Genomic DNA, 14,436 nt, shown 5'->3' with positions numbered 1-14,436 from the left:
GCATGGCGCGACCGTTGCTGATGCACGGTTCGTTTTCCCGGCCGCAGACGCACGCGCTTGGACCGCACTTTCGTCGTTCATCTCGGTGACGGCGGTGGCACAATCGGGGTACGTCGCGGAGCATTTACAGGGCGTTGCAGGCCCGGAAGCATCGGAAAAGGCGGTTATTAGTTCGGTATCATCACCACTGGAACTCAAGGCTGCAACAGCCTGCGAATTGCCGCGTCGACAGTCTAAGCTTACGCGCGGACGCAACTCTGCTAGGACTAATCCATCGGATGTTCGGCGACTTGCGCTTGCGGCTGCCGAAGCGGCGCTTGGTCGCGTATTTCGTCGTCCACGCCCGCCAAGTCATGCTCGAAACCACAAAATGAAATAGAAAACTCAAATCCGATTAAGGCGATGAAGCGGCGGCGTACCTCGAATATCCAACGCGTAAACAAAGGGGCAGCAGCCAGCGCGCGAAGAAACGGGAGAAGCAGACGCCGCAGCAGCTCGCCTCCAGAACCGGCCAATGGGGCGGCTCATAGAACGCACGTGACGGAGCAAGCCAATCGGCGGCCGCGACAAGCAGCTCCGCGACCTTCAGACTTTTTGCTTTTTTATGCTTGCTCTTCTCTCTATCAGGAAATGAAAGAGAGGCGTCAAAAGGCGAAGAGGCGCGCTTTTCAACGGTACCAGCATGGCCGCGCCGCGTACTGCCGTTCCGGAGCTAGGCACGCTCGAAAACCGCGACTTTTCTACCAATTTTCACGAAATTTTCGCTGTATTGCCTTATGTATATATTTATTTATGGTACTTAGCAGTCGTTTTCAGCGGAAATACTTGGAAAACTTATAGAAAAGGGGTCAAAGATTCGAAATCTGCAACTTTCTAAAAAGTGATTTTTGGGTCGTTTTTCCGGAGTTGATCCCCGCGTCCCCCCTTAAGTCATGTTGTAAACTCAAGCATGGCAATTCTCTGAAGCCCACGAAGACACTTCCAGGGTCCACAAATGAGCCTCTAAATGCTGTGAGCAAGTGTGTGCCTTGTAAACAGAATGAAGGCCGTAAAGCTCAGCCTTAAAATTTGTCAGTTCAGTTTGTGTGTATCAGCAACACAAAACCAATTCACAGCTATTACTAGTTGCAGCTGCCTCCCTACCCCTGTAGTACCTCTATCACACTCCTATATGTCAGGTTCTGCTATCTCTTTTACAAGCAGGCAAAAGTGAAACTTACTCAAGGTGTGAGAAGCCAGTGGTATGGAATAACAGGATTACAAATTATCTTCTAGATTTTGTATCAGCAAATATTTTGCCACAGAAGGCAAAAGCCGCATACAAGCATTGAGGTCTTACCATCAAACATTAATTATGGCAAGAGAAATTATTAGGAGTGTGCGAATATTCAAAACTTTCAAATAACAAAACGAATAGTAGTGTCGTATTCGATTGGCTCTTCGAATCGAATAGTCAATATTTGTAAATACAAATATTTTATAGTATTCCCGAACGTAAACTCTGCCCAAATACCGTATTTACTTGTGTAGTGAATGCACCTTTTTTTCGAAAAATATGCGCAATGTTGGGGGGTGCGCTCATATGCAGGGCAAAATTTTGAGCCATTTTTCTTTTTCCGCAGCCACCTTTCAAGAAGTCAGTTTCACACAAAATGTGAACCATCAATTGCGATGGCACATGTGTAGGCAACTACATGAAGTAAGGATAATACAGTCGAATTTCGACATATCAAACAGCGCGGTGATCGCAAAATAGTTCGATATAGCCAGGATTCGATATATAAAATCACATAGAAAATGCGTCAAAAACTAGCACAAATCAATCAATGAACCAATCGTGGCGCAATAGATGCTCACATGAAGCTTCAAACAAAGTATTTATTTAGTTCGCTGAAAGTACTGAAGCAGCGTAGCCTGCTTCATAATGGCAACCGCGTGCTTGACCACGGCGTCCTCAACATAGTCCAAACGGTCCACAAGAGACAGTCCAGTGCCTTCTATTGTGCCGCAGTAGCGGCGTACAACGGCCAAAGCAGCTACAGCCTCAGTTGCAGTCGGGAGTGGGGCAACATCAGCGCTTGCTGGATCAGCCTCGGCAGCGTCTTCGTTTGGCCGCTCAGCAGACATTTCTGCAGCTATCTCGCGTCTGTTAACTCTGCCACTGTTCCAGTGCTGTCGTCACCGCCAATGAAGTCCTCAATGCACATGCTGTGTGGCTCAGCACAGACAAAGCGCTCGAACTGGCTCCAGGTTTCTTCAAACTGGCATTCTTCCTCTGTGCCATCCAACGTCAAATCTTCGGTTGCTTCCTCGGAAGCTACTTCAATGCGGGTCACGAAACCCGCATGCCGAAAGCAGTGAACTTCTCGGCGCCGAAAATGAACGCAATGTTCTTGGCCTTCTGCTGTAGCATTGGTCCCGATAAAGGAATGTTTCGGCCCCTTACGTCAATAAACCATTTGTACGGCGCCTTCTCGACGTCTTCAAAGGCAGCTTTGCACACCCGCTGCACGCCTGAGTGCTGGTTCTGTTCTGCCTTGGCCGTTATGCCACTCATTTTTCAGCAGAGTGCTCAAAGTACTCCTTGGGATGTCGAAAGCTTTGGCGACGCTCGATTTCTTTTTTCCATTTTCAACGCGCTGTATCACTTCCAATTTCGCAGCAAATGTCAGGGTCGTACGCTTCTTCACGTTTGCAGCCATCACACCAACCACGACAGGCCTACGCCACACACACAACGACTGGCGTAGCACAAATGGCAGCACCGAGACGCACGTATTGTTGATGTTGTCAAACTAGCCAACCAGGCCAAGCCACGACCACGCCAAGCCGCCGCGTGCGTATGCCGCTACGCTCAAATGGCGCCCTCGGCGCAACAGATGTGGGCAGCTGTGGTACGCAGCAGTCTGAAACGCCCATCGCGCCGCCGCTATCTTCGAGAGTGTTGCGGGAAAGCTCGCCTCCGGTCAACACAGCGCACTTGGTCTGGAGCGGCGGAGTTCGATATATCCATTTTACATCCGGCCCCATTCGAAATAAAAAATTAAAAATGCATGCGATTTTCCACGTGATATGGGAAGTGTTCGATATACGCAATAATTCGATATATCCGTGTTCGATATATCGAGGTTTGACTGTAGAGTTTTATTGACCTTCTAAACTTCAAAACATTCGCTTCAACGCAAGTTCAGTGGCGAGAACGCAGCACGCACAAAGGCATGAGCCGTCATCGACTTGGCCCAAAACGTAGAGTGTATTGAAGAAAGGGTGCGCCATGGCCATGCAATGCACAGTTACTGCTAGAGTAAAGCTACCCCCCCCCCCACATCCTTCCCCTCCTCCCGACACCATGCACGCGAGAGTAAACGGCGTGTTTCCTTCCTGCTTTCTTCCCTTGTATGCAGGAGATTGAGTCGTGATCGGTGATGCCCCTCGGGCGCGGTTGTGCAATACACAGTTGCTGCCAGAGTACCCCCCCCCCCCCCCCGCGTCTTTTGCACAACGAAAGATGCGCAAGATTGAGCCACGATCGTCAGCTTCCCTCGCATGCGTTTCACTCGCACCTACACCATGCAGCGCGCGGTGACAATGGCAAAAATGCGCATGGAAAGCAGGAGACATGGTACACTTCAGCGTCCGACACCATATCCGATGCCGAATCACACCGTGTGTCTCCTACACCATGGCAGCAAGTTACGGGTGCGATCATTAAGCATGAAGAAGAAAACACTCTTCTTGATTAGAAAAGTGGAGGCTGCGTTCATTATGCGAGTGCATTCATTGTGAGAGTAAATGTTTACCCCTGCGGACATAGGATAAACAAAACATGAGAACTTATGTAGTGGAGCAGGCTAGGTCGCTGAGGTAGCCATACTTTACATGCTGTACAGCAACCATTTGCACTTTCTGAAGAGCCAAAAGAATTCGAAGTAACTACTTGTTTGCTTCATAATGTACTATGCAATGACAGGAACTTGCTAACTTTAATAGTACTGGGACGTGAACATGTCAATCATGTCAATTGTAATGACAGCTAGCCATCATTCAAACACTATTCAAGAAGTATTCGATACTTGATTTGATTCCAGTACTATTCGATTCGTTCTCAAAAATCCCTGTTCGCACACCCCTAGAAATTATTCATAAAAGCACACCCAAGCCCAAAGAGTGACCCATTGCTCACCTTGTCGTTCTTTACGGCCTCTCGGGCAAGGGACACCACGTGTGGCACCTTCGAAGCGATACAGAGGTACTTGAAGAAACGCTGATGTGAGGCCCAGAACTGGCCCCACATTGTCTTCTTGATGCGCGAGTCGCCCTCCATCAGCTCGGCTGCCTCTTGGAACATTGCACGAGCATCCACCCACTGCATGGTAGCAAACCATGATTAGAAAGGAGGTTTAGCCTTGTCCTGTGGGGGCCAAAATCATTCAATGCATGCATCTCATAACTACACATATACCGTATTAACTCGCATAATGATCGCACTTTCTTGTCAGAAAAATTAATGCAAATTCAGGGGTGCGATCATTACGAAAGTTAAATTTCCCGTGAAAAAAAAAAAAATCTTTTTTTTTGTCCCGCGTTTGCTGCGGGATGCGGGACACCAAAGCAAAAATGGCGGCCGGCGGTGCAAGCCGAACGCGATTTTTTTTTTTTCTCGTGAGTACATTACGTGCATTGAAACAGTTTCTTCCGTATCAGTGATGAATAATATCGTTAATATCGGCAAGTTTGCGGCAATAACGTAGCCATGTCCACTTTGAGGGGACAGAAACAGATGGGCGCGCTTAGCTGCCAGTGACAGAAACACATGGCTGGCGTGCTGCGGAAACTGTGGCATCTGTCTTCACTACCATTCTAACACTGCACGTTTCCGCTAAGGGCGGCCGAATATCTTAGCCGTGTTACAAGCGTCGGCGTATGAATAGGCTACACTTTTAACGTATCAGTGTAAATGTGGCTACTATCATTGCCGCCCGCGATTTGTTGCGTGCTCACGAGTGCAGATGAAAATAATCAAAAGGCGCCATTTTTGTTTTTGTTGGCCATAACCCTTATAAAGGCTACCCATAATAAAGGCAAGTTTGGTTGTACCTCTTTTTGTCATGGAAGTGCGGAAAGTGATGAAAGTAATGAAATGAGGCATCTACTTCAGAATGTTTGGTGCGTGCAGACCGCTTGGCTTGTCTTGAAGGGTCACTCGTGTAGCATTCGACAGATGGTAAGCGCGATCATCATTAGCTAGACGTGGCACACGACCTATCGCTGCGCCAAGTTCAGGGTGCGTTCATTACACGGGAAATAAAAAAAATCGAATTTTGACGACAAAATTCAGGGGTGTGATCATTACGTGAGTGCAATCATTATGCGAGTAAATACAGTATAAGCCTGTGCTGCCCTTGGATGCCCTTCCCCTTCACTTGGCCCCCCAATCACTTGCTCAGATAGACCATCTCTTATCTCTTCTGTACACAGAAAGAAGTGCCAAACTCCGCCTCCATCTCTTAACCATTTGAGCCTTGTATTCATAAATGCCACGACTTGACTTGGTCAAGTTTGGCTCAAGATAACGCCTGACAAGAACACGTCCAGGGAAACACAATGAGTGCCTTGGGCATGTTCACGTTGGGAGTTCTCTTGAGGTGGACTTGACCAAGTCAAGTGGTGCCCAAGTCGTGCCTGAGCATACTAGCTTGGCCGCAGATGCACACCCCTGGGTTGCATCTGAGATAATTTGGGAATGTGAAACACCCACAGACTGGTTGTGCCATCTACTCAGAATTTGGCTTACCTAAAGTTTAGTGGTGTGTGAATTTACGAAACGAAATATTTGATTTGAATCTGTTGGTTTTCCATTAAATTCGAAAGACACTACTACGATTCGGACCCCCCGTATTGCTGTTGTCAGTTTTTGAAATCAACTTTGACACAGTACAGCAGTGTTCAGCGAAGCCTACAGAAGGTAGTATGGTGAAGCATATTTTCACAAGTAGGGGGCATTGTCATGGAGCCCCTGCTGGTGCTTACGGTTACAAAACACTATCGGCTCAAGTACCCACATTTTGCTGCTTCTTCATGCATCTGAACACCACCAGCTGCCAGGTGGAAACCTCTCATCAGCTATTAATCTGGGTAGGTGCCTAAAAACATGGTTTCCAAACTACAAATCTGACCAAATAAAGCTTGGCAATGGTTTTAGACCATTAAGTAGTTGAGCGCCACCAGGATGCTTCAATAGCAAACTGGATCAAAAATATGGCTTTCAAAGAAGCAAGAAAAATGTCAATACCAAGGAACTCGGATATGCCCTCGACAAAGAAAGCATCTGAAGAGACTCCTTCTACATCAGCACTGTCAAGAGACTTTGATAAGCTCACCAACCAGCAGCAATTCTCAATTGCTTGTAACAGCAACTTTCACTGCCACAAGCACAGGTAGAAAGATATGAGCATGATGAAATTTTCAGCCAAGATGATCCATGCGTGTGGTGGTGTAAGCATGGTGCCCACTGTTGACTCGGCTTGCAAAAAGATAACCTGCCGATACTAGACACTAGTGTGTTCAGTGAGCGGCTCTTTTCGGTGTCTGAAGGAATTGTGACATGCAAGATCGTGTCGCTGCTTTTCGAACATGTTGAGCAGCAGTCCTTCCTTCGTGAAAACATCAAGTAACTGCAGTTATGTTACTGTCAAACAGTCAAACAAAATGTGTTGTACTAGAGAACCTTGCTCAACACAAAGCAAAAATTTTCTGTACATTATTTGCTAAGCAATAAGCTAGCTTTTCTTCTTTTTGTACCTCTAAATGGTTAAAAAAAATATACATTTTTGCAAAACCAATGGTATTTGTGTTCGAGAAATATTTTTGAAAATTGTCTAATTCAATTCACACTTGGTTTTTGTTACCCGAATTCACTTCGAAATTGGAAAATGTGATACAGTGGAACCCCGGTTATGTGTCCCCCGATTTCGCGACGTCCCAAGTTTTACGACACTAGTGCAGTCCCGCCAAACTCCCTGCTAAGACAATGCATTAAAAACCTAGATTATATGACACGATATTACACACATCCCATCTCGTATGACGACCAGTGTGAAATTGTGAACCCAGCAGCAGACGCGTGAGAAGCGCTGCCAGCAACGCCGTCACCTCTGCCAGAAAGGGGAGTGCGCCCCTTAGCATGCAGAAAGCTCTGATTGGCTTCCAGGCTCCCTCCTAGCCTCCTTTTTACTTCCTTCCCGTTCCTTGCCCTTTCATCATATCCCTCCCGCCTCTTCACGTCGCTCAACCACCACTTGAATTTTTGCTAATTCGTTGCCGTCTCATTGCACTTTCAGCAGCGCCTGCTCCTGCGACTATGCACAATCGGGTGTACAACCGGCACCGCTACTAGTGCTGTGCTAAGCTTGCTGCCTTTGAACATTGCCAAGAGCGCTGTCGGCCGCACACTTCGACAAGTCCATTGCCAAGTCTCGTGAAAATTAAAATCTCCTAAAGTGATCCCTCAAGAATACTGCACTAGTGCATATGGAAAGCACGAAAGCATGTGCAAAAATCGACCCGATTAGCTACACCTGAAGGCACGCGGATTGTATCAGAAGCATGTGTTCACGCATGCAGTTTGGAGCTTTGTTTATGTGCAGGCACACATTTCTCAGGCATCTGTCGTTGGGTTCCCAGTTTCACACGTGCTGTCCCATCAGGTCGACCCTGCTGGCTGCCTCCTCGAACGAGGACGCCGCCACAGGTGCTGCCATGCTTGTGCCTACATTCATGGATGTGCTGCATAAGGCAACATTTAGAGCTTCGTCTGTGCAGGCGACGAAGGCGTAGGTTACCTCCTTGTGGATGTTGCTGCACTTGAAAGACAGCTCTTGCTGTGTGGCTCAAAGAAAGTCGATAAAAAACTGACCGAATTTTTCTAAGTCTGTAAATGAGAAAAGAATGTTTTAGCATGTTGGCAGGTGCAGCTCGCAGCACACGGTGTGCTAAAACTCTCCAATAAAGCATGACTGGCACCTGCAATGCAATATTTTTTTTTTGCATTTACTTTTTTGGTAGTTTTTGTTTCAGAGTCCTGCAGAGTATTAGCGTATAGCTTAAGGGGGGACGCGGGTTTTAAATCGTGAAAAATGGCCAAAAAATCGATTTTTTTGAAAATCACATTTTCAGTTTCTATAACCCCTTTTCTATCTGATACCCAAATATCACCACTGTAAACCACTTAGAAGTGCTCTAAAAAATTCGTTTTATCAGCCAAGGTGGCGAAAAATCTCGCGGAAATCAAGAAAGAACAGCGTTTTTCACGCCACGATATCTCCGGAACGGCGCGACCGAGCGCCGCCATCTTGGTCTCGTTGGAAAGCGCATTTCTCCGTCTTCAAATTCGCCGCTTCAGCGATCTCCTCCATACAGAAACAAGCGCACAAAAAGCAAATGATTGAAGGTCGTGTCGGAGTCTGCGATTGGCCGCGCCTGCCACGTGACTCCAGCGCGGTTCGCCATTGGTCCGGTGCTCGCGTCGTCTGCTCGGCTCTTTGCACCTTGCGAGTTGGATGTCTCCACTTGCCGTAATCTCGACGTGTCAAAACGGGCGCTACGCGGACATCGCAGTAGTGTGGCCGATCCCTGCACTTGTGGACGCTTCAGACTCGCGGCTAAGCATTCCGAGCATCGGCGACGCGGACTTCGCAACCAACATTCACGTGCGGAATCCTCGGACATGCGGCTAAGCCTTTCAGCACTCGGTGTTTCGAATTCGTGACAAATATGTATCGCGCACGCAATCCTCGGAAACGCGGCTAAACATTTCGCGCATAGGGAGTCTCTGACTCGGCGATCATGCACATCGCGCGCGGACTTCTCGGACCGTCATCTAATCATTTTGTGCATCAGCGCCTCCGACTGCGCGAATAAGCGCATCGAGTGTCGATTCCTCGAGCCCGCGACTAGGCATTTCGCGCGTCGGCACCTCGGACTGCCCGAATAAGCGCATCGAGGGTCGACTCCTCGAGCCCGCGACTAGGCATTTCGTGCGTCGGCACCTCGGACTGCCCGAATATGCGCGTCGAGGGTCGACTCGTCGAGCCCGCGACTAGGCATTTCGCGCGTCGGCACCTTGAACTGCGCGACTACGCACATCGCGCGTCGGCTCCTTGTATCTGCGGCTGTGCATTTCGCCCATCGGCACTTCGGACTCGCAACCAAGCACATTGCGCGTTCACTCTATTATCATATTGTCACGATAGCTCGTAACAATATCTATCATACCACCCCTTCATAAAGAGAACCTCATCGAGCTCTGTTCACTAGGCCCCTTGGGCTGGCACACACCTGGCTGCAGAAGTCATCGAGGCATCATACAAAAGTAAAATTCTGGAAAGCACCTAGCAGCTGCATATCTATCACTGGCTCTCTGATCCTAAGTTCCACAGCCACTGTCAGGTGAAGATGGCTTGGAAGGCTACTTACACTCAGAGCCTTCATTCAGTAACATGGTCAATTATACCAAATGAAAAAATGCCTCACTGATTGTAATGGAGACTGCTATCAATCAGACAGCCTGCATGTACAACACTGGAACTATATTCATGCCCACACAGAGTTCTACACTTCGGTTTGAAACCCAGGCACCATGCTCTTTGTAGAGCATGGTGCCTAATAAAGTTTCTTGTGCTAGTTCAGTGGCCAGTGTACTATTATTTTGAGAGTGTGCAGCCACACATTTAGTATGGCCATTCTTACAAAACATAGAGCTTCAAAATGGTGCCATTTGTATTGTTGTAGATTCACTTCAGCAAAAGCTACATTTGTTTGAAACTTCAAATGTGTTTATTTCAGTTCGATGTTTTTACACACTGTACTCTGCCTTACGGGTGTTTTTTCTGAGTTGTCTTTGGCCAAAAATGACAAGGGTGGTATCATTTTATTCGTATTGAAATGATCTGGGGGGGTGATGCTATTTTTATTACTTTTGCACCGTCATGAAAATTACATTCAGGTATAGTACTCGCTGCTAATTAGAGAAAAATGTTCATAATAAATGCAAGATTGTTTTCTTGTCCGCAAAATGCTTCCAAATGAATAAAAATAGCATCACCCCCTACAGTAGGTCTTTAGCAATGGTGTCATGCATTTAGTTTTTGATTTAGCAAGACGGAATCATCAAAAAGCCCCGTAACGAGTTTGAAATTAATTTGACTTCAGACCTCAATATTTTTTGAACTGCTACAGCTATCAAAAATCTAATTACAAATCTGAAATCAGCACGAAAAATTACCCCAGACAGTGGAGTTTATGAAAGATTCACCCAAAAATAAGAAAAAAATTTTTAAGACCCACTTCCCCCTTAAACTGAAGCTCCTTGCAACTCTTTTGGGCGAAATCTTTATTATAAATATTATTTTTGTTGGTGGGATTACACAATGTTTCCGCATGGTCTCGAGAAAGTTGTATAGTCGAGGTTCCACTGTATTTGCCCACCCCTACTAAAACTGCACCATAGGTTTTGTTTTTATATGACAAATGGCACAGCAAAGCTTACTGACTGTCAGTGTAACTCGTGTGTCTTATTTGCCTGACATAGCAGATCAGCACAAAAAGCCAGCACATTTTTTTTAATCATACAGAAATTTAAGAGATACATGCATGCAATGACTGCACTTTTTGTCTATCTATAGCAATGGCATGATGACAATGCTTGAAAAAGAAATTGACCAGTATGCAAGCGTGTGTGTTTGCAGCAACATGTCCATCCTGTATTTCGGACTTCTAAGCCAGGTTTGTGGAGATAAAACTATTGATTGGTAACTGTACTTGAATTAAATTCATGGTGGTCTCACCACAGATGCACAAAGCTAACATGCATAATTCTACAGAAACAGGGAGAGAGGGAGAAAGAAAAAGTATTCTGTGCAAAGCAGGAAACTCAACAAGTGTAAAACAACTTGGTAATGATGAAAACGTACCAACTTCACCGATTCATTGTACATGGCAATGAAGCTCTTGGCCAGTGGGATTTCGTCAATCTTGAAGGATACACCAGTGAAGCTCAGCTGGCGGGCCATATACATGCCTCTTAACTGTAAGGCAAAGCAAAAAAAACATGTAGGTACTTACGGAAAAACCTGTAGACTAGCTATTGCTTTCACTAGGACCTGAACCAATTGTAACAAGCTGGCAAACTTTCATTAAATTGGTCCCGCAGACAAGTCTTGCTTGCATGATGCACACATACACACACACACAAAAAAAGAAAAAAAACTTGGGCAAAGTTACTTTGGTGTCAGTCAGAACATTCAAACTATGACTTAGCCTAGCAGTCACAAACCCAAACAGTACCTAGACAATGATCATATTGAGCACCAGCAAAGCAGCAAGAAAGTGCCATTCCCAAACGAGAATGAATGGTCAGAATCAGCCTGTTTCCGAGACAGAGAAGATCACAAGACAACCATGAACTACCCAATAATGTAATTAGGACAACTACAGGCATCTTGAACCTTTGCCGACATGCAAGCCCAATCGCAACAATAAACCCTGTGCACCCAGTCTTCCGAAATTTGGTGACCCTTTAACAAATGCTATAGCATACCATCATAATGAAGGTATTAAATTTGGGATATGTTTAATATAGCAGCATTCACTTAGAAAGGGACATCGCTCCTGGAAGCCAAGAACCAAACCCAAGATTTGATTTTCGTTCTTTGCTGATTCACTGTAACATGGCTGCACCTAATAGGTTGTATATTGCAGATATTATGCCTGCTGCTTAGAACAATTCAGTGCACTGACGGTCGACGCAAAACCACCCCATATTGAAATGGAAGCTTCTGAAAACTCACCTTCATATCCATGGCAACCAGCTCCATGGCACCAACGCCTCGCTTCTCGACAGCTGAAATGAAATCAGAGAACTCCCGGAATGGTGTTCCCTCACCCCAGATGCCTAAGCGAGTCATGTAGGCCATGTTCTTTGGCTCAGAGGCACCTGCAGTGAAAACGCACAGTATGAGGGAGGGAGGTTGTGCTAAAGAAAGCAGACACCTTGTTTTTTAAAGCAAACCTTTCCTAGCAAACCCATCCGAGCTTTCCTGACCATGGCTGCAGGATGCTGCAGCAGTGTTGCCAATTCGAGAGAGGGAGAGAGAAAACTATGTGGGCACCTAAGCAATCCTTATGATGTGCAGACGCGAGAGCATTATTTGTTGCCAACTGTGCCACTGAGTTTAGTGCTGTGGCGAAATGCTGCCGAGTTTAGTGCTACTGCATTATGTTTCAGAGTGTAATGTAGCTGCTTATGAGGTCACAACAATGGAAGATGACAAACTGCCCATATTGCACTCTTTCGGCCGAGTTTTATTTGCAGAGTTCTCATTAAAGTTACATTTCCCTCATATTACCTTGAGTGTTTTAAGTGTTCTTTCTCCATGACGCCACTTTTCAGCACGATGACAGCACTTAGCCGAGCAATGGCGGTACTTTTCCGAGCAGCACCATGGTGTTCGACACCACATTTCTGCATCGGGTTCGTAGGCAAACTCCACCTGACACTCTGGGAGGAGGATGCAGTCGTCGTTCGACAGGGACCTGAAGGGTGTTGCATCTTATCCGCACGCATTTCAGCCGTCGCTGTGCATGGCTGTAAGCACACCTAAGCGCATACGCAGTCGTGCACCCTGCTTTAGAGGTAATCTACCATGTGTGCAAAGAGTGGGCATGCCGAGATGGCGTGACATCATGTAAGCCGTCTTCCCACGCATTTAGTAGTGGAGGTTGCGTAACCTCCAGTTTCGATGGCTCGTTGGAGTGAGAGACAGTCAAAGCGTTTGCTCCCCACTGCCAGTGCTTTTCGTGATAGTGTCGTCCCAGTGCGGGTGATGCTATCAACTGCAGGGCGGAGTGCATGCAAAAGCATGGCTGGCTTCGCTTAATTCACACTGCTGACGTAAAGATATCGTCGATGTGGCATGAAGCCGTATCATTTGTCACTGACCCCCAAATTCATCAAAATAAATTGTTTTCTCATTCAAACCTGCTTTTTTCAATTGCCCAATACAGAAAATTTGCATAATAAGTCAAATTTCTAAACAACGAAATTTCGACATAACGAAACAAATTGCCAATTTTACCTATGTCGTTATGTCAAGGTTTAACTGTATACAATGTTATTCCTTTCGCCGGCAAAATGTATTTAGTAATACCAGTAACACAAGTATAGAGTATTTAATGCATCATGTAACCATGCAAATGACAACGGACGAGGAAAGAAACACACGGGACAGGACAGGTGCGGTGTGTTTCTTTCCTTGTCTGTTGTCGTTTGTGCGGTTACATGATGCATTTATCGACCACCAATTAGCTTGCCTCTCCTTGTTAAATAGACTATTTAATGCTAAATACGAACTGGTAATCCCCCTTGCGATTAAAAGTGCTATTTGTGCTATTAGGTTTTTTTTTTTATGAATGGTTGGTTCCTTGCGTTGCTGCTGTGTCAAAATAGTGTCCCAATACTCGTCGTGCTTTTCTGTATATATTGTTAAAGCACAACCAAGAGTGGCGCCAGTCAGAAGACAACGATTTAAGATGTGTAGGTGGAATCGATCTCGACAGCAAGCTTTTTTATGCATCGTTGTCTCTTGTAAATATCGTAAATACATCGTTATATGCAACTTCTGCAACGTAACAATATGAATATGATGCAAAGTATGACAACAGGCAGATTACATGTGCTTGTAAGCACTACTGAAGTATGCTCTCTCATTCGGCATGTAGTTCAAATAATGAGAGCAATTATAGGCTACTTGTTCATGGAGATGCATGTAGCCAGTTTAAAATTCTGTGGGTCCTTACTTTCCATACTGTCAATGAAATATATGTACTATACTCTACCTTCTTTCTGTAAGCCACAAGATGTATCGCCGTCATATTGTACGTGATAGTCAAGTTCCGTGTGAGCAGCCTGCGACAGTTAATTTTCGCATTGGTTTGGATCTTCTGGAAACTATTTTCGCTCATTATGTATAAATTTCTGTTGTGAATGAAAATCGCTTCTGCAGATTGACATTCTCGCACTGCGTGGAGGTCAGTCTTTTTGGAGTACGGAATGTGTGAATAAAAACAAAAACGTTCAGGAAGTTATTTTCTTTATACTACCCATCACTATATCTGTGGACTAGTTTAACTGTCGCCCTAAACTTAACCAGAAGCTAAGAATTTCAAAGCAACTACTTGTACAAAATGACGAAGTGTCTCTTACCTGCAAATATTGATAGTTAATGAAGGCTTGCTATATAAATATGTTTCATTATAATTGCTTGGCACTGGTGCGTTCGAACACTGTCCCAGTGCTTTAAAGAATAAATAGAAGCTTCCAAGGTAAATGTGGCAGAAAAAAAGCACTTCGTAGACACGGCACACTTCAGCGGGTTCTGC

At 45.7% G+C, this 14,436-nt stretch overlaps 1 protein-coding gene across 1 annotated transcript in view; it reads right to left on the bottom strand.

The window, feature by feature from the left end:
* sno (strawberry notch) overlaps window positions 1-14,436 on the bottom strand; it is an 87,882-nt gene that overhangs the window by 43,374 nt on the left and 30,072 nt on the right. The window contains exons 10-12 of the mRNA XM_065452612.2: window positions 11,847-11,992; window positions 10,971-11,084; window positions 4,184-4,366 (exon numbers count right to left, since the gene is read on the bottom strand). Coding sequence (XP_065308684.2) covers window positions 4,184-4,366; window positions 10,971-11,084; window positions 11,847-11,992 — 443 coding nt within the window. The remainder of the gene's footprint in view (window positions 1-4,183; window positions 4,367-10,970; window positions 11,085-11,846; window positions 11,993-14,436) is intronic.

The sequence above is a fragment of the Dermacentor albipictus genome, chromosome 2, assembly GCF_038994185.2.
Source record: "Dermacentor albipictus isolate Rhodes 1998 colony chromosome 2, USDA_Dalb.pri_finalv2, whole genome shotgun sequence".
In the NCBI taxonomy this organism is placed as follows: domain Eukaryota; kingdom Metazoa; phylum Arthropoda; class Arachnida; order Ixodida; family Ixodidae; genus Dermacentor; species Dermacentor albipictus.
This window is presented reverse-complemented; position numbering and strand designations above follow the sequence as displayed.